Consider the following 25,261-nt stretch of genomic DNA (forward strand, 5'->3'; position numbering starts at 1 on the left):
TGTGTTACCTTTGATGAGTGGGCGGGGTCGCTTCCGCCAACATAACATAATAAATAGAATGAAATAATGTAAACAGGTCAGTAATTGTAATACTCATCCAGTGAATGATCAATGTAGAGGTAAGAGTCATTATAATGCATATAACGAGGTGTATCTTATTATTAATAAAGAATGTAACAGTATAATATAATATCAAAACATATTATGGAACCATTAGATTAAAAGCAGTTGCAAGAAAATAAATAAATACAACCAAGATAGCTTTTTCAAATAGAGCTGTAACAATAACAATCCTAAAGTGCATTAATATATATGAAGGACATCTATCAGATATGTGGGAACAATTGGAGGAATAGGCTTATTGTTCAAAATCAATATAGTTAATATAATAACTATAATGAAAACAAAAATATAAAAAAAAAACAAAGCAGCAATTGGAATACTCAACTATCCGAAGACTAGGTGCTTTCTTCCTTTCCTCTATATTGAGAGTTTGTTGAGTTCTTTCATTCGCCTAAGAGGAGATAAATGTGAGCACAAGTCTAATTCTGAACAAAATTGTAGAGAAGTACTAAATCATCCACATTCTGAGTCAGAAGTAGATTTTAAGGGAGAATGGGAATTATCCTTATGTTGTTCCTTAGTGAAGGTAGATATTTTGAAGAGCTACAGTCTTATCTTCATGACTTTGAATAGTCCTTTCAAAATCTCTGCCGAGGACTGTTGACATTACGTTGTGAATTGTTCAATGCTTGAAGAGAAGAGCTGTTTTGTGATAGTTCTGGAATGGAGTGCTGAGTTTCTATTTCTTGCAGTTTCCAGCTCTCTATAAATAGATGGAAGTCTTCAGGGTCATGGAAATCTATGGATATTCCATCCTTGGAAATGCAGAAACAAGCAGGGTCGAAAAGACCATGCTTAATGTCTTGTTGACGTATTTGAGGTCTAATTGAGAGGAAAGCCTTGTGTCGCTTATTAGTCTCTAGAAAAATCAGCTGCAATACGAATTTCATATCCAGTGTACGAAAATGGACCATGAGTGCTTGCTGATATTAATAGTTGCCTTGTCTGCTCATGCCTTAAAAAAACAAGCAATGAGAGGATGTGGATTTACTGCTGATTCCTTGCATAATGGACCATTTCGATGTGCGCGCTGTATCTCAAATGGAGGATCAAAAGCAATGTCCATTAATTTTGGAAGATTATTTCGGATAAATGTTCTAGCGTTTGGACCTTCTATTTTTTCGGTAAGGCCGAAAAAGTGAACATTATCCCTCGTGCTTCGATCCTACAAATCAATCAGCTTACTTCGTAGGCATAGGAGCTCTTGATCTCTGTTCTGTATTGAGTCTAGATGAGTTTCTATAGTTGTTAGCCTATGGCGTGTCTTGGCGTGGAATCCTGCAGTGTCTGCTCGTATTTGTTTTAGTTTCTGCTGCTAAAGAGCATATATTTGAATCCATGCCTTCAAGTCTTCAAACGACCGCAGAGATTTCTTGTAATATGCATTCCATGGTTCATCCTTGCAGGGTTAGGTTAGTTTGTATTGAGTCTTCTTCTGTAGAAGGAGAGCTTTTTGTAGCTAAATTTTGTGACTGCTTAAGCACATCTGCGAAAAGAGGCTGCTTAGGGGGTTTACCTCCATGCTTGGCAGTAGACATCTTTGACTTCTGCTTTATAGAAAGGTGTCAGAGTAACATATTGAGTCAATAGAATAATGTAGAAGCACAAAGTAGTGATAAGATTATATGTGGTTTATCGCCTTTAATTACCAGTCTCTCAATATCCAGATTCTGTTGTGAATATCTTCCTTCTAGCGTACTGGTAAGGGTTCAGGTTAAGGTTCCAATACTTTGGTAAACACACCAATAAGTAAACTGTGTCATATTGTTTTAAAGAGATTAGAAGAAAACCCCAATATCTCTTATAGTCTCATAAAATGAAGCAGTCTATCAAATACTGGGTGCGCACAAAAGTTTAAAAACCTCCTGGATATTTAAGTAAAAGTGTGAGAACTACAATATAAATACATAATGCGGAATATCCTTAAAGTTCAATCATGACAAAAGAACCTTTATTCCTCCCTTCCATCCGGAAAAGCAGGCTTTGTGAGTAAGAGTAAAGTTTTAATTTGGGCACTTCACAAACAGTACAAGCCCGTCTGAGTAGGAAATGGCCTTGGCATTCAAGCAACAGTCATAGTCTGAGAGAAGCTGTAGAGAAGCTTATGTTGAAATCCTTTCAAAACTCAGACAAAAAAAATTCCCTCAGAAGCAGCGCTTCACATTAGCTAGGAAAAGAAGCAAGGTGCCAAATTTATCATTGAACAAAGCACTCGCCCGCTTTAAAGCTGCTAATTTTCAACATTCAGGCTGCATTGGACCATCAAAGCACGTCACAATTGCCAGTAAGCAAAACTGTGTGGCGCGCAGGCCGCGTTAAGTCATGAAGAAGCCGGGGAGCTCAATTATGAGCGATGGAACGTTGCGAGCGGGAGGCCATGAAACTCCAGGCTCGAGGTTATAGGCAGACTCACAGGCCCAGAGACTCTCGTAATACGCAGTTTCCGTTACTCAGGAACCGCGGCGCCTGCACTTGAAAAAAACGGCACATCCATTTCTCAGGATCACCGCAACACCAAATGTCGTAGATTGCACATTGGCTGGGTGCCTTCTCCTTTTGAACCCCCCTCGCGGCGAAGCTCACAAAGTACGTTAGAATTCCAATTGTAGCAGACACGGCCGACTATGAGCATGCAGGTGGATCAGGCTGCAAAGGACTATACAATAGTGGAGAAGTGTGGCTCAATGGTTAGAGCGGCAGACCCGATGCAGAAGTCTGGCCCGGGAAAAAAATGTTCAATTCCCGCCTCGGCGGGTCTTGGGCTCATTTTCCTCGGACCTGATCATTCTCGCCTCAGGGCCTATTCTAATCATGAGTCCCACTCTGCAACTCTGGGCAATAGCTTGCTTAATCTCCACAACGGCCCCAACAACGCTAGGATGCCTGGCTTCACCTTGGGGGTGCCCAGGAGTGGGCACTTCACGGGGAAAGGCCAGGAAGGGTTCTCAGTGGTATTCGTACAAGCGCCGAGAGGCCTCCGGGTAGTCGTGCGCTATACAAGTACCTCTACATTTACATCTACATTTACAAATTGGCTTAATGACCCCTTCAAGGCTATAGTACCGAGCCGGAAAAAAAAACTCCTGGATACGCACTCAACCATCAGCCCCATGGTTTACTGAAGCTCTGTGACAAGAGAAAGAAATTGTCGAAAATTAGAAGGTAGCTGGAGAACAAAATACGAGGCTGAAGATAAAATTAGCTACAAATACGCACAAGCTAATTATAAATCCCTTTTGGTTACGGAAAAAATGTTTTTCTTAACTCGACAAATTGAGCAAGCCAAAAACTCAGCTAAAGAATTATTTAGGGTGGTAGAAAAGCTAACTGCTATATCAAATAAAACAACATCAGGGAGTAGTCCTTTGCTTTGTGACATCATTGCAACTACTTTCAGAAATAAAGTCTATGACATATATAATAATTTCTCTGCTATTCCCAATACACCAAACAAAGTTAACCCTATCACCAAGACCGAAGAGAACAGTGTTTTAAGGTTCCTACAGTTGCACAGTGAGCTTGTGGAAAGACTTATTCAAGAAACAAAATCAGACTCTCCGTTGGATCCATTCCCCCCTGTAGTACTAAAAAGCATAGGGAAGGAGGTGAGTCCTATATTTACAAACATTTTTAATAATATATTCCTACCAGGCTTATTCCCGGCCATTTGGAAAGACTCAGCCATTCTTCCTTTGATAAAGAAAGCTAACCTGGGTACAACTATAACGAGCAATTACCGTCCAATTGCTAAGCTACCTTTCCCGGCAAAAATAGTTGAGAAAATAATGAATAATCAACTTTCACAGTTCATTCAAGAAAAGGAGCTTCTTGACCTCTCTCAATTTGGATTCCGTTCAAGGCATAGTACGGAAACGGCACTTAGCAAGGCTACTGAGGAGATCAGAGTAGCAATGGACCAGGGGGGTGCGGTTGTTCTGATTCTCCTAGAAATGTCGGCTGCCTTCGATCCTGTGCATCATGACACATTGCTCCAGCGTCTGGAAAAACTAGGAGTAAAGTATCAAACTCTCTCTATAATAGCATCATTCTTGAAAAATAGGAAACAGACTGTGACCCTAGATCAGTTTCAAGCTGCTCCCTACGTATTCCCCTGCGGGTTTCCTCAGGGGACATCTTTGAGCCCATCTCTGTTCAACATTTATGTGTCCGAACTGGCTCCCTTGGTTCAACAGTTCGGTTCAATATGACCTCATATGCTGATGACACTCAGATTGTAGTAGAGGTGAATTTCAGAATTGTATGCATGAAGTTAGTCATTGGATGGGAAGGCATTGCCTTAAATTGAATTCGTACAAAACCGAGGTAGTTCTCTTCGGCAATCTCCAACCCATATGGGATGACTAATGGTGGCCGGCGGAAATCGGAGAACTTCCAAAGCCGGTAGAAAAGGCTAAAAACCTTGTGGTGTTGAGCGACAGCAAACTTACCTATTCTCAGCAAACCAATGCCACAGCTTCAGCTGCATTCTACTTGATAAGAAAACTGAGGAAGATCACACTCTACATTCCCCTAGACCTTAGGAGAACGGTGGTGACAATGATAGTGTTATTGAAATTAGATTACTGTAACAGCCTCTACCTTGGGTTACAGAAGCAACACTTGAAAAGACTGCAAATGGTACAGAATGCTGCTGCTAGGCTCTTGCTGAATGTACCAAAATACCAATCTATCTCAGAGGCCATTCGGAAACTTCACTGGTTACCAGTGATTAGGCGCATCAAGTTCAAAGTACTTTGCCTTGCCTACAAGGCATTGAACAATACTGGACCAACATCACTAAAAAGTTCTTTCTCATGGTACCACTCAGGTAGATGTCTAAGGTCTACTTATGCCAGGTTGATGCTGGTACCAAGAATTCGAACGGCAAACTGGGGAGGTCACAGTCGAGGGTCGAGGTCGAAGTATAAGCTACTGTACAGCGAAACTCTGGAACACTCACCCAGCAAATATATGTGCTGCCAATTCCCTCATCTCCTTCAGAAAAAATCTGAAAACCTGGTTGTTTAACTAATTTTATTGATTTAATCCTTTTCTTCTCCTTCTGTCCAGGCTACATTAAGGTCCAGCGCCAAGACACCTTTGGGTATTCGTGCGCTTTATAAATCACACTAACCTAACATAGCATAACACAAGTTAGGCGGCCATCTTTTGTCGTGGCCAGAAAACCCCTCCCATTCTTCTTTTTTTTTTTTTTTAAAGTTTGAGCTTAAAAAATGCTTTAGTAACAAGAACGGAGTAATAGAGCAAACTAGAACATAATAGAATGCAGGCAATATTATCGATAAAGAAAATATGCAAATGACAACTTTAGAGCCCTATTTCATATGAGAGTTATGAAAGGAAAAAGTACAAAGCACTTTTTGGGTGAATTTATGTAGTAAGAAAGAGAAAAAAGGAAGACTCCTTACTGAAAGCACCAATAGTAGGAGTTTATTATGGTAATGAGAAAAGGTCCCTATTCTACATAGATTTGGAAAAAGTACATAAACTACAAAGTTTAAAAAGGATAACAAATTTCTGTGAATTGACACCATTTTTTAACTGTTTTTATGGCACTATGAATGTAATATTTTTATATTAAATCATTTGTACAATTGTTCAAATACTATTTCAAATTGTTTTTGAAGTTTTTCGTCTATTGTTGTGATCTATTGGATACGTGGTTATGATATTAATGGGTTTATAAATTTCAAGTGTATGTACTTTTTCCAAATCTAGGTAGAATAGGGACCTTTTCTCATTTCCATTCATTGCTCCTTGTCCCTAATTGGATTTCTAAGGAGACCTCCCTGCCTTTTGATAAGTTTATTATGGTAAGCCACCGGAAATCTAAACCGAACTAAGAAAAAGTAATATAATAATTAATAAAAATAAAAACCGTAAGGTGGTTCAAATGCCATGCTTTCAGCAGATGTTCCTAGAGTATGTGTAGGATGCAAGGAAGTCAAAGGTTTCCACAACAAGTCCCTCTTAATAATGTTTTGTACAGAGGATGAGAGTGCTCTATCAAGTTTGTGGCTGTGACAGTTCCACCATAACGTGATCTGTGTAGGTTCTTTACAATTTGAAGTAATTATCTGCAAAGCAAGCAGAAAATCCATAAACGTTCTAGTTGGATCAACATTCCAGGCACAAGAAAATCCTCCTCCCCCCTCCGCCCCCCCCCCAAAAAAAGAACATTATTGAACAGAGCATATATGAGCAATCTTGTCCCAAAGCTTTAACCAAAAAAAGTGAATTTGCGGGCAGTCAAAATACATATGTAAAATGTCACTATTATCAGCATTACATAACCTGCACCTACTATCAGTAGATATTTTCATTGTACAAAGAGAATATGGGGTTAACAATAAGCTATTGTAAAATAAATATTATGTTTAATTGGTGCTAGCAGAACGAGAATTGGTGTGGATTTTGGACCTGATTTTATTCCTCAGTTGGATCGGAAAGGATTGATGAAAATCTGTTTCCCATTGCGATTCCACTTAGGATTTATCTCTGAAGACATCTAAAGCCTTGTAAATTTCAGAGGCTTTTGGTTCAGCATTAAAGTCATGAGTAATGAAGGAGGGTTCATGATGCAATTGTGAGGCTGGTAAAGATGTGATAGGTAAGGCTTGTGTAATGGAGTGCATCAATTGGTGAAATGTACACTTCGAAGACGAGCGCATTTTCAAAGCATGCTTGGATGTTTGGAATGACCTGTATTGATTAGCTATACTGAGTTGATCTACATATTTGACACATTTATAGAACCAAATACTGCCAAGAAATGTTTTTTATTTTGATGGTTTTATTAACCCATATAGGGAAGAGTCCTAATTTGGAAATGGGGATTGAAGAACAAAAAGGCTTAGCAAGGAATATGAAATTGGTTGTGATAGGAGAGGTTTGTGTGTAAAATGTACCATTCATGGACTGAAAAAATGGCAACAGAATTAAGTTTGTTGGGTCTCCAAACTGTAAAAATCACATTTGAGTCCGGAGAAATTGAGCTCCAAATGTGTAAGGCGTTCAACCATAACCCTTATCTTTCGAATGCTGGGCATCTTACCGTTCCATAAGAATTTCCTTAACATCGTGTAAATTGATGTAAAAAATGTAAGAGGAATCTTAACAGGGATCATTGATAGATGAAAGTTAACAATTGGTAGCAGCAGCATTTTAATAGTGTCTAATCTGCCCCACCAGGACAGAAATAAGGGTGACTATCCTTTGCTGAGGGATTGAAGCTTCTGTTTTATGTTCTCCACATTGATAGCAATTTGTTAATCATTGATGGGGAGAATGTGTTCGACCTCTTCGTAGTTCTGATACTACTTGTGTTAGGACTTCTAGAGTGATAGCTGTATCTAAGGCCTTCCGTGTAACATCTAGTATGCCTTTTGGTGGTATATCGACAAAGAAGCTCCCTATGAGGGAGATGTGTATAACTTCGTTTCGCTTGTATATTGTTTAATAGAATTGAATTTCATGCGAAATTCACTTGTATATTGTTTAATAGAATTGAATTTCATGCGAAGCCAGAATTAGCAATTATGTCTTTAAGATTTGATGTATTTAATGGCATGAATGTTTTGTTTTATAAATAGTCAAGTTGTATCCTAATATCCTAGTATATCCATGTAGTAAACAAAATTAAATTGAAATGGTGGCTTCAGGATTTGATGTAAATAATGTTGTCTGCATACGTTGTAAACTTAACATCATAATCCCTATGTTTGGAACCTACATAGCCATCTGATCTGCACATTTCTTTTAGTCTAGGGCTAAAATAATGTTAACGTGAAAATAAGGCAGCCCTGCTATGTACCCCTTTTAAAGTCAAAATAAGCAGATTGGAGACCACTGACAAACGGATGATTTGGGTGTAGAATAAAGCAAGTTGACGTTGTTTAAAATATTGGGACCAAATACGTACCAAATCAAAGCTTTCATCAAAAAAATCCACTTTACTCAATCAAAGACTTTTTCAGTCAGTATCTAGTGTAATTGCAGCAATTGGTAGTAAGCTGTAGGAAGCAGCAGGTATAACGTTAAGTACGTTCCTAGAGTTATCTGTAATGTATCTACCTTGAACAGAATGTATTAATTGTAAGGGCTAAAGTGTTTGCAAAAATTTTTGAATCTGTATTAATAAGGAAAATGGTTCTGTAGTATTTAGAAGCAGATACATTCTGATCTTTCTTTAGGAGCAAATAGTACATAGCTTCGAGGAATGAACCACCAACTCCAGTTATTGAGGAAAATTAGGAGAATAGAAAAAAGAATTTTGGTATTGACATTTTCGAAAAACACAATTAAAACTCATCTGTAAATCCATCAGGACAGGGCGCTTTGTCATGGGGCAGTTTTGCGAGGGCAACATACATTTTGTGAATACTGATATCCTTTTGCAGCAGAGAGAGATCCACCCTTTGGTGGGGAAACCTGGGAATAATGGCGACCAATTAATGGAGTTCCTTATTTATCTAAAGGTTATCTTTCAGGAGTATACAATTGTTGATAAGCCACAAAACAGCCTGTGAACTCAGAATCTTGATAGTGTTTGTGACCTTGCTCATTCGAAATAAAAATTATTTTAGACTTTTCCTTCTGCATATTTAAATAATAGGCTAACATCTTACCTGCTCTATTACGTCCACCATAATATTTAGCGTTAACTTAAATGTACCACATACATGCACTAAGGGTGGAGTTTGTTAAAATTTTGTTAGCTTGAGTCAGACGGGGTATGCAGTTGGTTTGGCAAATGAAAAATATTTGTGTTTACGGTCTTTAATTAGTTGTAAAATGGAGGAGGTTTCAGCCAAAGCTGGTTTCTTCTTGGCCGCTATGTAATTAATAATGAAACCTCTAGCAGTCACTTTAAAAGTATCCAAATCCATATCAAAATACTTATCAGGTGTGTTAAGTGAGAAGAGTTCACTTGCAAATCACTGAAGTTTTTCAACAAAAAGATTTATCATTCAGCAAGGAAATATTTTTTCCCATAGCAAATTTTATTAATTTATCTGTGGTCTTTTGGCCCTCCGGCTACGTGTATATATGTATATGTATGTATATGTGTGTGTGTATATATATATATATATATATATATATATATATATATATATTCACTGAAAAAAACATAGGTTTGACAATAGTTATAGTTAGCAGGAAATTTTACTGACATAAAACCATTGAAATCCCCAGGTTATAGTTAGTTGGACTCACTATAACTTGCGCGCCTGCAATGCACTGATGATGACGTCACATATTACATCACTCATGACATGGTCATTGACATCACTCATGACATCACTGATGACACCATCCAGTGAATGTGTGTCTTTCTGAAAAATAAATGTTTTATATATGTATATGTAAAGGTTGATGGAAGAATAAATGTTTAAATAAGTGTCTAAATGGATGTTTTAAAAAAAAATTTGATTTAGTTAACTGGCTTATTAAGTGTATCTTAGTGAATACATATATTAGCGAGTAATGTTTAAATATTTAAATATATGTATCAGTTTTTCACTTTGTGTATAAGTGGCTGCATGGGTTGGTGAGTAGCTACGTGTGTGTATATGGGTTATTAGATGTTGTTTTTAGTATCAGTATGAGTGTCTGTATGGTTTGGTGAGGGTGTTACTTAACACATAGATGCATCAATGACTGACTCACTGTTTGTATGTGTTTTGAAGACCGCATATGTGCAGGACTGTATGGGTGGATGAGTGTGTATATGTGCGTGTTAGTGACTGAATGACTGTCTGACTAGTGTCTTTATCAGTAACTACATATGTTTTAATCTAGTATATGTGAGTATTGATGTATCTAAGTGAGTATATGTGAGAGTGAGAGATTGAAAGAGTTCTTGTTTAAATAAGTATGTTTTTCTATAAGTGATTGTTTTAGAGAGTAAGTATGTGTATGTTTCCTTAGAAGTAAAGTGGTAGTGCGTGTATAGCTGTATATGCAAATAAATGGATGTTCAATAGTTTTTTTGCATGTGTGAGTATGTGTGTGAGTAACTTTTGGATGACTGTCGGTGAGTAACAGGATGTATAGGTGTATCACTACATATGATGAGAGAGTATTTGCATGAGTGACTATATAGAACTGTTGGTGAATGATTGGAGGTGTATCTAGATGGTGGAATTACTGAATTGGTTGTTGTAACTGGTATGGGTATCTTCTTTTTTTTGTTGAAAATTTGAGTTTCTATTTTTGAATGTGCTTCATGGTAAACATTACACTTAAAGGAAGTCCGTCACTCTGTCACAAGGATGGTGTCATCAGTGATGTCATGAGTGATGTCACTGACCATGTCATGAGTGATGTAATATGTCACGTCATCAGCACTGCATTGCAGGCGCGCAAGTTATAGTGAGTCCATCTAACTATAACGTGGGAATTTCAATGGTTTTATGTCAGTAAAATTTCCTGCTAACTATAACTGGTGTCAAACCTATGTTTTTTTTTCAGTGAATGTAATAGGTTTTTTAAATGCTAATTCCGAACTATAACTGTTGTGAAACCTATGGTTTTTTCAGTGAATTTCATAGGTTTTTTAATAGCAAATTTCTATTGCTATCAAACATATATTTTTTTAATTAATCCTATATTGTATATTTATGTAATACTATTTTTTATATGTATATTCTTCATTTTTTTTTTTTTGCCCTGGAGCGCTCCCGGTGCGCGTACCGGTGAGCGCAGTCTTGCGGCGCGCCCCGGTGCGCGTACCGTTAGCGCTATTGCCGTGAACGAAAACATCATCGTGACGTATCGCGTAGCCGCGTCCGCGTGATACGCATTGCGTAAGCGCACCCGGAAGCACCCACGCGCATACGAATGCGCTACGTGAGGAAGACCTGTTTGCAGACCTATCTGTACCTATTTGGACTGAAAAATGGCACCACCACCACCACCACCACCACCACCACTTCATTTACAACTATCTCCAACCGGTGCGCTGTACCGGGCGATCCCCCGCGCAAATCGATTTTCTATTTTGCCTCGCGGAGCCCTTTTATGGCCCTCACATCAAACCCAGGAGTTCGGGGGGCGTCTACCCTGCCCCCTTTTTGGTCATTTCCCCCTTTGTTTTTGCCACCTCTTGTGTCTCGATATATATATATATATCTGGTATTATCTCACAGATTATAAGAAGCCAACTAAAACAATTACACCCAATACATTGGTTCCTCTTTGAGGATTTATGGCACCCCCAGGCAACATCCATGTTCCAATTGTGAGATTTTACAAAGTTCATCACTCCCGGATCAAAGGTTCGAATTTCAATAACTATAATGTTGGAGATTGTTGTCTGCTGTCCCAATGTAAGACCTCGGGTTCTGCCTGTCACCGCCATATTTTTGTGTGTTTCTGCGGGCATCCTTGTACCTGAAAGATAGATATTTCTAGTCCCATACTGAAGTCTATTCCATTTTTCCATGCCCTGAACGTGGGAGGGGTGTCTGCTTTCCATAGTTTTGCAATGGTCCGTTCAGCAAGGGTCAGGGCTAGCCACAGAAGGTGACGCTTGCTATAAATTGGGGACCAAAGTTCTATAGTTTTAGCAGCACAAAAAGATAAGTCCAGCTTATGGAGTCAAAGGTCTTGTCCATATCCAACAATAGTAAGGCATCTGGTCTGCCTAGGGGATCTACTTCTGCTATTGCGTTGTGGGGCCCTGATGATATTGTGGTGGGTGAAACGGCGGGGCATAAAGCCTGCTTGATCTAAGTGGAGAAGTTCTGGCATACATGGCATTAATCTCTTGGTGAGGATTTTGGCAAGTAATTTTGCCTCTGTGTTCAGAAGGGAAATAGGAAGCATGTAGCTCAGTGGGCCTCCCCAGTTTAGGGAATACCACAATCTCAGTATGCCTCCATTTCACCGGAAGCTTGGTATTTTTAACCGCTTCTTGAATGACATTGAGGAGGTGAGGTCCCAATTGGGCCATGTAGGCCTTATAGAAATCACGGGGGTATCCATTAGGGCCGGGTGTTCGACCTCTTGGTAGTTCTGATACTACATGCGTTAGGACTTCTAGAGTGATAGCTGTATCTAAGGCCTTCCGTGTAACATCTGGTATGGCTTTTGGTGGTATATCGACAAAGAAGCTCCCTATGAGGGAGATGTGTATAACTTCCTCTCACTCATATATTGTTTAATAGAATTGTGCAAAGCTGTGTGCTATCTCGTCCGGATCTGTTAAGGGTTCTCTCTGCATGTTGCATATAGTGGGTATATGGATTGGTTTCAGGGCCTGTCTACATAAACGGTATAGTAGTTTACGGAATTTGTCCATTGATAAATTCTGCTCAGAGATGCCATCCATGCGCGTTGCACCTCTTCTGAAAGTTCACTTCGGTACTGTTGTTGGGCAAGGTGTAATTCTCTGCGTGTCGCGTGAGCCCCAGCCTCCAAACCCTGGCTCCAGTATTGTCTGCCAAGTTTCAAGTTGTTAGGTTATGTTTCCAGCGTTTACATGCTGCTGAGTTATAGCTAATGTCTACCCCTCGAATGATAGGTTTCATGGTCTCCCATCAAATTTCCCTGGGGGGCAGTTTCTGTATTAACGGTGAAATAGTCTATTAGTGTCTTGCAGATGTGGGCTCTATAGTCTCTATTTTGCAGGTGCCACGGGGACTGTCTCCACTGGAGTGAATGCCGATGTGGGCCCATCAAGAGCTGTATCGCAATTGGGGAGTGGTTTTACCGTCTTCAGGGCATAATTGTAGCGTCGGTTACCCTCTGACAATAGCGGTCTGGGATGAAAGTATAGTCTATCCTATAGGAGTCGTCGTGTATGGAGGAGTAGTATGTGTCGTGTTTTTCATATTGGTTGTGCGCTCTCCAGGTATCTACCCAGCCAACCATGTCTGTGAATGATTTAAGCCTGGACTCCCTAGGTCTTGCTACCCTACCTAAAGGTCTTCCCTTGTCATAAGATACATTCATTTAATTATTCCAGTCTCCACCCAGAACTGCAAGGCACTCTGGAAGCATCCCCCAGACATCCACTAGGCGCCCTATGTAACTTTGGATAAGAGGTAGAGGAGTGTAGAAGCTGGCAATTACTATTAGTTCGCCTTATATGGTCCTGTGGTCTAGAGCGGTAGAACCTCCCATGTGGGCCTATGTGTTTGTGGGAAACCAGGAGTGGGATTCGACGATATACCAGAACTGCCACCCCCCAGGAGCCTCGCTTGAAAAACGTATATATATCCATATCGGGCCAGGGAGGATGTTTTTGTGCCATTGAGGTGCGTCTCCTGTAACAGTAGTATGTCTGCTTTTATCCATTGTGGCTGACTGAGTATCGCATCTCACTTATTTTATCCATCGTGACCCTTACATTCTGGATCACAGTTTGCATATGTTCCAGTGTGGCCTCCCCTGTTTTTGCCAACATTGGTTTGTAATGATAGGTTATTGTGGTGCAACGATATAGAGGAACATTTCCCTAGTGTGACTGACTCTATGCATTGGGTTACCATACTTAACTGTAGTCCCCTTTAACATTTATCCCCCTCTTACAAAACCTCAAAACAGTTGAAGCATCTGTTAAAGATGGAATGTGATATCCACCCCAACGGAGGGTTAACAAGGTGTCCATCCAATGGATCCGCAAACCCCCATGAATCATCCTATCAATAGAACGTGGTAGCAAAAGGTTCTGAGGTGTACCAGCCCGTGGCGTATAGTCAGACAACTGCTTATGAGAGGAATTGTAATGTTCCGGTGATAGTTCCATTAGCTTGGATTAGGTTAATTTTTGTTGAGTGGTAGTTGCCGATGCAGAGGTGTGTCCTTGTTCTTCATCATGGATCTTGGAGCACCAAGTCGACCTGTAACGGTGTCTCTGTTTTTCCTTCGGCTGTGGCTGCATGCTGCAGGATTACCCAGAGGAGTCCGTTGTGGTATGCTGAGGTATGTAGTTTAAGGTGTCGGACCTAGTCTTTCCAGTTAAAAACTGCTTCTGGAGTATAGAAAAACATGGTTCGGGAATTGTATATTACCTGAAGTAGGGGCAGAAATTGGATGTAGTATGCAATCTTTCTCCCAGAGGCACGCCTTAGCCGCCTGGCAGGACTGTCGGTGTTGCTGGACCAGTCTTGTATAATCGGGGAAGATCATAATCTGATGGGATTCGAACATCAAGACCCCTTTCATCCTAGCCAGCGTAAGAATCATATCTCGATCGTGGTAATTCAGCATACATACAATGATGGGTCTCGGTCTGGCTCCCGGGGGCGGGCGCTGCAGAAGGGCTCTGTGTGTGCGTTCTATTATAAAAGATGGATAGAGGACATCCGTGGGGATCCATGAGGGATCCCATGGCCAAGCAGTCTTGGGAGCTCACATGGTGCCATCTGTTCTGGATCAGATTACCACGATGGCAGTTGCACACGCACCACTTGCGGGCTTGTTGTATTATTCTCATAATGTACCCTCTTTGTGCAGTGGTCTTGTGTAGCCTTCTCTGTTTGAACTGCTTGCTTTTTTTTCTCCATTTTTGTTGTGGAAGTTTTGTGTTGCTCTCGAGCGCTTGTGTTTCCTCAGTTTGAATAATACTTTCATTTTTCTCTTTTTTGGGGAGCTTTCGTCTTTCCCCCTTTCGTTTAATGCCTTTGTTTTTCATTGCTCGGCATGGTTGTAATCCAGTTTAATGTTGCTGCTTTCGCCCTGTGTTCAGCTGGCTTTGTATTTAGTCAGCAGTCTGTCTCCTTTGTCTTCTGTTCAACATCCATCCCTAGCTGGAGCAGCCACCAGTTACGCCAATACCTACCACCTCCCTTACCGCCAAGGAGCCAGAGAGCGCTTTTTAGGTCGAGCAGACCTACCCTCAATGCGTGAGCATTGAAGGTGTCTGCTTCAGACCTATTGTGGCCCGTATTTAGGAATGTGGACAGCTACCAGAAGCGCGCTTTGACGAGGTCAGATTTCACCTCGGGAGCAAGCGTCTGATAGCTGCGCATGCGCGGTGCAAAGCCCTTGCTCACACACAGACACAGGCAGCCCCCACCCCTCTGCATGCACGCACACACACACAGGCGCGCGCATGCACACGCAGGCATATGGCACACATACAGGCACACTATCCCCTGCCTCGCATTCTCTCAATCACACACAGTCACGCATGCGCACACACATTCCCTCGCGCACACACGCACACACGCACACACACGCGCGCACACGCGCACACACTCCCTCTCCCCCCCTCTCCCCTCCTTCCCCCCCCCTCCCCCCCACTCCCCTCCTCCCCCCCTCCCCCCCCTACCCCACAGGCATACACACCGGCACGCACAGACTTCGCATCAGCCCTGGGCCCCACTCACCGACTGCGCTCTTCCGGCGGGGCTCCTCACGGCGCGTCTCCTCTTCTCAATCGGGGCTCCCTCAGGTCAGAGGAGCCCCGCAACAGGCGCCACACTCCTCCTTCTCCCTGGCCCCCTCCTGGGGACCCGGGCTACACCGGACGGCAGGGCGCTCCATGCGCCGGCAGCTCGCGGACCTCGGGAGGCGGGACTTCTGGTCGGCCGCGAGCGGATTGGCCGGCCGGCCAAGAGCTTCCGGGTCGCCGCGGGCAGCGCGGCGGCACTCTCGCGATCAACACAAAATAGGAGCTGTGCCGCTGGCGTCTCTTCCGCCTTGCTTGCAAGAGTGATTGGTAAGAACAGCACTTTTTTTATTTTTCAAGCTCAAATCGACCCCACCCGCCCGCATCGTAACTTGCTCCACCTCGCTGCGAGTTGGTGCCTTTTTATTCTTAACTTGCTTGAAAAATAATTAAAACAACTCTATACATTCAACAGCCGCACGTGAGCTGGAGGATAAAACTGCGCTCTCACTCGCAAATATTACCTGTAAATAGGCGGGAAGCAAACATTAGCGGAGAAGCTGCTCTTTAGAGAACCGTAGCATTTCCACTCACTTTGCGCTTCTTCCCTGTCATTTGGCCTCATGTGTAGTCAGACTTCTCTTCCCTTTTACCGAGAAGCACGTGTTTTAAATGTGAGGAAGAAATGGAAAGGGCAGTTGCATTTCCCCCCTCATATTTTGACCCTAAAAAATACAAATGAATGAACTATATATGAGAGCCTGCAGGGTTTCCCTTTTCAAGCGCGTTTTTGGGCTTCGGGGTTGTCCTGCACTCACATCACGCCCCCCCTTCCCCCCGCCCCTCCCCGCCCTCCATTGCACGGGCAGTGCGTGCTGTATAAACATGGTCAGCAACAGTGGTAACATATCTTGTTTATTATCTCTTCTTCCGGATCGCTGGCTCGCTCTGTCTCTATCTTGCTCCCCCCTCTCCCTCCACAGCGGCGCTTATTGTCACCTCGGCTTACACTCACCCCTCCTTTCTCCCCTTTCGGCCGCTTTGTTAGCAGATTGTCATTAACTTTTGCATTGTGGGCGTATTATGATTACATTCCTTAGGGAAGGGTAGTGCTAGTCCAAGGTGCATTGCACGCTCCCACGTTTCTCTAGCCTCGTCTTAATTTGCCTCTGTAAATAATTAAAATGTATCTGGCCTCGTCTTAATTTGCTTCTGTAAATAATTAGCATTTAGCATCTGGGGGATTGCGGGTTACCTGTAAATGTGAAGCGATCTAATTTTAATTTCTGCTTTGACGTTTTGGAATTTTAAAGTTTGTTTTCATTTATCTGAACAAACCTTTTACGGGCACAGTTGTAACTGTTCTCACTGTGGATACAATCACGTTAGCAAGCGCTGCTTCAAGTTCGAACCTTTGTAGACAGCGCCTACACTGAGCGTGTTCTTGTGCTAGGGGCTTAATTTCAGCCGGGGTCTACCGGTGCGCACATTGTGGTTTTATTCCTGGCGCTTACTCTGGTCATGTTGTAATACATATTACTTAAGGAATATGCTGTTTCTGTTTTTTAACACCCAAAAGTGCAGGTTATCTGTGTTTTGCTTATTATGTTATTCAGCCAAGGTGTCGAGGCCACAGCAACATTTGTGCTCTTGTGCTGCCCACACAGGAAGCACACCAGGCCCCTCACTGTAACAGGAGGCAGACCCAGCACCCCTCCCATACTTCTAACAAACATCTCTACAGTAAACAGTCTGTGTACTGTTTCTTATCACTGCAATCTATCACCGTTCACTGGCTCCTCACCAGCCCCCTTCACTCCTCTCTAAACATTCCTTCCCATGGCGTTTGGATCTCGGGAGAGCGCAGTGGTGCACAGCTGCATTCCTCCCCTGTTGCGGATTCTATCACTAATTAACACAGTGCGGTCGAGGTCGCTTTCACTTTTGTGTCCGCGCTTCTTTTACTGGTGAATTTCTTGCCTATCTGTGCTCCTCATATTCGCGCATAATAAAGTGTAATTCATAAAGCACATTCGGTACCCGTCCCTGTGGAGGTCGCAATAACGGACTTATTTAATAATTGGGTGGCAATAGTAATATCCAACACTCCAACATGTATCACAGTGAGCTGAGCACGTTGTTATAACTACTTCCCTTTTGACAAGCTATGATGCACACTGTGATAAAGGGACACTTCCACGTCTCCCTAGCCTTCTTTTAATTTGCCGCTGTAAATAATTAACATTTAGCACCTGGTGGATTGCGGGTTACCTGTAAATGTGAAGCAATGTAATTTCATTTTCTGTTTTCAAGTTTCGGAATTTAAAAGTTGTTTTCATTTATCTAAACAAACCTTTAACGGGCACAGGTGTAACTGTTCAAAAAAATAGATACAATAATGTTTGTAAGCGCTGCTTCTACTTTTAACCTTTGTAGGCAGCGCCTAGAATGAGCGCGTTCTTGGGCTGGGGGCTTAATTTCAGCAGGGGTCTACCGGTGTGACCGTTGGCACTCAATCATTAACACTTGCATTTTGTGTGTATTATGATACATATTTCTTATTTAGTCATCTGGATACTGTTGGACTGCTGTAGTAGAAGTAAGATGTGTAGCTACCTCAGCAGTTCATACTCTTCTAGCTGCCATTGATAGGGCCCATAACTATACCTTTTTATATTGTAATATGCTAAATTTAGTTTGTCTTGCTGAAGACCCATGAAAAGGTGTTGCAAGGGGTCAAAACGCTTATGCTTCCACTGATACCGTTTGAAAATAATTCTATGCATTGCAGCCTTCACATTGGGTGAAGTCTGTGCCCTTGCAAATAATTTATTGTATAAGCCAAAACAGAGACGTCGTTTCTCTTTTTAATTAACTTTCGCCATGCACCTAATACGTGTTTACTTGCACTGTGCTGTCACTTGGAGCACATTATATCATATTTTGGAGTACATTATATCATATTTTGGATGAACTATAGTTTTTGTATAGTTGTGACAAGTCTATATATAGCTTACTTGGAATTGTATACAAGTGTTTACTCTATATCCATTTTTTCTTTTCATTTGGTGCAATTTGGGTGGTTAGTGCTTGTTTTTTTATTTCAGCACTTCGTGGGAGACCATTGGCTTTCTTGCTCCCTAGTTTGTATACCGCTTCCCACTCACAACCACTAGTATTTTATTTGATTTTTATTAACATACTTTCTTTGCATTTGTGTAAATCTCTTGTTATAAACCTTTAAAAAAAACTGCAATAATTGTGGTAGTTTTCTAGAGGCACGTCACTGCTGATTTCACTGAGTGATCTTGTGCATGCTGTAGAATGCTAGTGTTCTCTTTTTTTCATTATTAATTTCTGTAGGGGGTGTTTACCAAACAGAGTAAATCTATCTATCGCCCTCACTCTATCGCCCTCACTCGACCTATCCATCGCATCACCACAGCATCCCTCAGCACCACCACAGCATCCCTCAGCACCACCACAACATCACTCAGGGGCACCACAACATCACTATGCGCCACCACAGCATCACTGAGCGCACCAGCTTCACTCATCGCCACCACATCACTACTCAGCGCCACCACAACATCAATCTGTGCAACCACTCAACAACAACCGGTTCAAATATGTTCTCTCAATGTTTCAAGCTTTATTATAAATGTCACAAAAAGATGTTAATATTACACTTCTGTTATTGGATTTTCGTCACCATAAAATACACTGAACATAATCTTCACAAAAGTTATTTACAAATGTTTAAGCTAATTCCATTATAAATTACAATAAATGTTATTTATGTATTAGTTATTAAAAAAAATAAAAGCCATTGTTATTTGTAATAGCAATACATCTAAGTCACATAAATACAACACATATTGCATTACAAATGCTATAGGTGTCACATTTGCGAAAGTTAAAACTCTAATTTCGCTATTTTCAAAACCAACACATAAATAAAAAGTGTCATTTACAATACCAATAGCTCAAACTTTCCTAATGCGAGACCTATTGCATTGCAAATGCTTGTTATATTATGTATCTTCCTCAAAACGAAGTACACTCTGCTGCCAGCTGAGGGCACCCGAGTGACCCACACAGAAGCCCGCAGTCTGCCTGCCCGAAAACCCGTTCAGTGCGCACATTTTTATTTTATGAACTTTGATCAAACCCTCTATGTGGTGGTCCCCACATTGATCCTTTTCTACAATAATATTCTTGCCCCGTCGCAATCCCAGGCTGTTTTAGGGTCATCAAGCCAGGTCATTTTACCCTCTTCAAGCTATTGAATACATTCACTTTTGACATGCCCGCTGTCCCAAGCTTCATAGCCTTGCAAAGTGCTTCTGAGGTCCCTTCATGTCTCATTTTAAAACTGCTGCTCCCGGGTTATCCCCGATTCCATGTTGCTACACCCCAGTACCCCATTCACAAATTATACCCGCTGAAGTCCGAGCCCACAACATGCTGTGGCCGCTGACACCTCTGCTCCTTGATCTCTGCCCCCAGCCTCAGGTCACCAAATCTTTCTTTTGTGCTCCTCCTTTCATCGCTAATTTGTACTATTCATCCTCGCTATTGGTGCCAAACTCTGATCTCTTCCTGTTAACACCTTACTCCAGAGCCTCTCCCAGTGCTCTCACGTCATGGCCTCTAATTCTGGGAGTCTCCTCTGCTGAAACCACACAGCCCCCTGGAGGCCACGGCCACTGCTGTGTTCTGCATCACTTCCGCCATACTGTCTGCGTTAACTGACAGTTACAGAGAACCTCATACTTTGATCCATCAAGGAAATACTGTTTGTATCTTGTTGTCAGATTAAATGTGCCTTTTCACTGTCACTTTAAAAATAAAGATTTTTGGATGTAAAAAACTGTCTTAGTCAAACAACGGCCCAGGGCCTGCCTGTTTGAACTGAGCTGAGAACTTATCGTCAGTATTTGCATTTGTCCACGAAAGAACATGTTAACAATACTGAACAAGCATTTGCAATGCAATAGGTCTTGCATTTGCTAGAGTTTGAGATTTTGGTATTGTAAATTACAATGCCTTTTATTTATGTTTGTTTTTCAAAAAGATATATAAAAGGCATTGTAATTTTCAAAGCCAATAGCTTAAACTCTCGCAAATGCGAGAACTATTGCATTGCAAATGATTGTTGTCGTTCTTGGCAGAGGAACAGAAAGAGTGACCAACCCAGTTTTTTTATTAAGGAACTTAAGTCTTTGTCTGTGAGATGAATCTGTTGCAGGAGGGCAACTTGACATTTCAATCTGGATAGGTTAATAATAACCCTTTGTTTTTTAACTGGATTAAGAAGACCGTTAACATTTCAAGAAACTACTCACAGCAAATGCATACATTCAAATATATAATGTGCATGTATAAAAAAATTTAGAAAGAGGAGTCTGACTTGGCTACTCACTGTACAATTTTTTAGTCATAAAGTAATGTAGAATATCAGCAGATATTTGGAACAAGAGTGTGGCATGAGGAAAAAGGACAGAAAAATAAAGAGGAAAAGACAAGGAGGGTAGGAAATACAGAGTAAAGGAGAACAAACTCATCCCCATGGGATAGAAATAAAAAAGGAATAAAAAAAGGACAAAACCACTCTAACCTTAAGGAGATCCTTAATGTAGAGGATAAGATGGGATTTAAAACAGGGAATGGTGAACGCTAAGGCAAGAGCTTTCAGGGTTCTAGGAGTCCCCAATAATACAGTAATACAAATAAGTGAGGGTGAACATACATTGAAGTTCACAACAAATGAGTGGCACAGGAAATGTGTTGGAAACACTTTCCGACCATGAAAGTGTTCTCGACATATGAGGAAACTAGGGTGCATGAAAGATGCAGCATCTTGATCGGTGAGCCAGGCTGCTTGTCCCAGAAGCCAGCTGGGAGATGCAGATTTTTACCACATGTTATGGGGCTGCCCAATCCATACTCCATTCTGGGACACAGTGACGGCCACAACCTCAACAGAACACCAGTAACCTTCTTGTTGGAATTATTTCCCAAACCCCATGCCAGAATAATGACCTCCAGATTTGCGGATCTGGCCTTCATCATGGCAGACCGCCACAACGGTCTCCATGGAAGTCTCCTGCTATGCCCGGTTTACTGGGATGAAGACTGGAGTTATCTAGATGGGCGGAAGGCAAGAGTGCATTCTGAAACTGGAAGTACAGAAGGGCCGACTCAACCCTGTCTATGCACAAGCGTGGGACATGATACTTCGTTACAGCCCATGGATAGCCACAGATGGCATTCTGCTCCTCACCTCAGGTGTGATATTTTCATATGATGACTGAGTCTTTAACAGTCTGACTTGGGGTCCCCTGTTGCGCGCACACACACACACTGCCATTTTCCCTTACGGTAAGCCTGGTGGGTTCATGTGTACTTGCCCCTTTGAGCCCCCCTCCCCCAAACCCCCGCCGCACGACCTTTCTTCCAGCTTTAGTGTTTCACTTCGAAAGGCAGCAATTATGCCCCAGAGATGCAGCAGTCTTTTGTTCACCCTTTTGGGTTTCCTGGTTAGCCGATGTTTCCCACCAACTTTTTCCCCCTTCTTTCCTGCAACTGTTCCTTTACGTTGGTGGGGCTCGCATATCTTTGTTTATGCAATTGGTGTGGAAATAATCACCTGCACCAATGCATGTCTCCTATTTGACCATGTAATGACGCAGCTGACATAAGAGTTGCCACAATGTATGATTGTCTACTACCCTAAGCGTTCTCAGGACTGAGTTTGCACTCCATTGTTTATGACTAATACCACATCTCCTAGAAATGCTAATAAAGCTGTTACCACATTAATTACATTTAAAAGCCTGCATTCAGTGAAATTGTCCATCTTTTGCAGCTTAAAACATTCCATTGACCTGTTGATTGCTGTTTTTTTCAACAGGCTTGTCCATTGAATGTTTTTCTCACATGGTTTAAAGACTTGGGGGGCCTTATTTAGTCCTTGGCAACTGTCTATCTAGAAGAAAGCTGGGAGGCATAGGTCGTGACCTCCGCCACACTTGCAGAGCGCCACGTCTACATTTAGAGACTCATGCCTGATTGGTGGGGTTTTTACTGCTGTGAATGGAGATGTCACCACAGCTACTTCTTTCGCGTAGTGAAGTTTGCTGAGTGGTGCCATGTTTAAAGTCTCCTCTCAGCCTATGTTTTTGTTTTCTAGATACTCTTGAAGCATCAGTTTTCCTTCAAATCAAAAATGTAAGGGACACCTTGTACTGGGAGCTTTTTGTCTGTGCCTACTGCAGTGGCGGCTTGCACAGGTAAGTGTGGTGAGGGGGGCTGGGTGGGGGTGTGGTGGAAGTTGACAGACCATGTTGATAAGTAATATTAAATAAATAAAACCACTTATTTTGCGCTCGCCAAATCGCCCCGTTGGCGATGTAGGAGCACAAAGTAGGTGGATTTGTTTATATCCTGTCGACTGCCACCACGCCCCTGCCCCGCCCCACAGCTCTTACCTGTTGTTGTGTTGCTTACCTTTGTACTGCTCCTTTAATCATACACATTCTTTTTATGTCATTACTGAATGTGGAATGTTACATATGTCATGTTGATGTGCATCCTTTTAAGGCATGGTTAGTACAGGTCCATGACAAAAGTAAAAAATATCATGATTTGAAGCATGGATCAAAAGAGGTTAAGATAAATGTTGGTGATTGGGTTAGAATTAAAAAACCTTTTAAGGTACAGAAAGGTGAGTCTACCTTTTCTGAACCTTTCCAAGTAATGGAAATTTTAAAGAATTCTGTTAAACTTAGCAATGGGAAAGTTTGGAATTTAGGTAGAGTTGCCAGATGTAATCTGAGTTGCTCTTCTAGGCTTGAAGTTCCTAACCACATGTGGAAACCTGAAGATTTGGATGTCGATGACTCTAATGGCAACGAGAATTTTCTTAACAATTCTGGAGTGGTTAGTTGTTCCGGTTCGTGTGATGTCCCTAATTCTAGCGTGGTTGTTTCTGAAAGTGATAACTTAAAATCTTCTAGCAACATCTCTGAGGATTCGGTTGTCACTCCTATGGAAGATTGTTTGGTTTCTGGTGAGGATCCTACTCTCCGCCATTCCTCAAGGAAGAGGGTGGTTCCTTTGTGGCTTAAAGATTATATCACTAACAATAGTTAAGGGTTTATCACAAATTTTTGGTAGTAGTTTCTTTCCACTTAATGTATGTTTTCTTATTCTTTTATTTTTTTTATTTTATTATTAGAAAGGGGGATGTGTTGTGTTGCTTACCTTTGTACTGCTCCTTTAATCATACACATTCTTTTTATGTCATTACTGAATGTGGAATGTTACATATGTCATGTTGATGTGCATCCTTTGTAAGAGTCAGCGATTCCTTGATGCTGATCTATGCTGGATTACTTGTACTGTGCTCTTCGATTGAATAAAGCATCAACCTTAATTTCCTTGGATTCATCTTCATTTCACCTGTGCGAACTTCTACTGGCCAGTATTAATTTTGTCTGCCATGCAATGCATACCAAGCTTTGGGAAGGAATATGTATGACTGGTGTCCCTCTCTAAAAAGGTTGGGATGACTAGCACTATGACCAGCATTTCTTTGGCGGTTGGGCTTCGGCTAAATGTTCAGTGAAGGAACCGCTGGCAATGTCCCTGACTCTTAATCAAGCGGAAAACCCTTTGATGCAGCATGGTGGGAAGAACACAGTCATAAAACGTTTCTCCTGCTCTGCCAAAACCCCTACCTGCTCCTTAGTTTGTGATTAAACTTTTCATCATTTGCTTCATTCAGGGATATGTATGTTGTTAATGCAACCTCTGTCTTTATTCAAGCTATTTCATATTAAGAAGAATATGGCTTTTGCAAATTGCCTCGGATATTTCATTCCTGGCACTATACGATCTATACTGTATGTACTGAATATAGAGGTTAATTTGGGGAGAACACAGTTTTAATTATTACTACTTCTTTTTCTCATGTAGGTTCAAATACAAGTTCATCCAAACCTTACATCCGCTGAAGATGCTCTCCAATATGTTGAAGAATTGATTCTACAACTGTTAAGTATGTTGTGCCAAGCTCAGCCTCGGACCGCAACAGATGTAGAGGTACAGTAAACCACTTAAAGCTTGATAGTAAGCGTGTAAAAGACAAGTCATTTTCTATCGCATTGTTGTAACCTACCAGCTTGATGGCAGTTGTATGCTTAATGCAGGGCAGTCTGTTAGTGTGCCACACACACAGTTTCTTTGTGCTTTTGTGTGACCAAAACTTCATTTTCGGAGCTTAGGCTTTGAATGAGGCAGGATCCAATGGACCCCTTATGAAAGCAACAAAAACACATAATTGTACACTTCAACAGAAAATCAAGATGCCCTGCTTGGCTTGCCATGTTTTGCATGTGGTGGATCAGCCATCAATCTGATGGCAAATATTGTTGTGTCATAGGAATACATAGAATATGAAAAATATAGTTCATAAGCTCACCATCATCAAACAAGATTATATCAGATGAAATAGTGTGTTGCAGTGCAGAGACGACACTCCTATTTGTGGAAGTTGGAAATTAATAGTATGCTCTATTCAATAGAGCAAAAGGATGATACAAAACTTGTTTTCAAACCCCCGGGGATTGTGCTTAGGCAGCAGTGTCCTATTATTGTGACAGTTTCCAAGTCTTTTTCAAAAGCAGTCGTCTGACACGGTTTGCAGAAGTTATGTGTACATAAAACGGACTGTCTCACACATATATATATATATACTGGTAAAATCAAGTC

At 41.5% G+C, this 25,261-nt stretch overlaps 1 protein-coding gene across 1 annotated transcript in view; it reads left to right on the top strand.

Annotated features, from left to right (window-relative positions):
- SOS1 (SOS Ras/Rac guanine nucleotide exchange factor 1) overlaps window positions 1-25,261 on the top strand; it is an 897,181-nt gene that overhangs the window by 122,132 nt on the left and 749,788 nt on the right. Inside the window, exon 2 of the mRNA XM_086927418.1 lies at window positions 24,467-24,592. Coding sequence (XP_086783544.1) covers window positions 24,467-24,592 — 126 coding nt within the window. The remainder of the gene's footprint in view (window positions 1-24,466; window positions 24,593-25,261) is intronic.

The sequence above is a fragment of the Lissotriton vulgaris genome, chromosome 6 (assembly GCF_964263255.1).
Source record: "Lissotriton vulgaris chromosome 6, aLisVul1.2, whole genome shotgun sequence".
In the NCBI taxonomy this organism is placed as follows: domain Eukaryota; kingdom Metazoa; phylum Chordata; class Amphibia; order Caudata; family Salamandridae; genus Lissotriton; species Lissotriton vulgaris.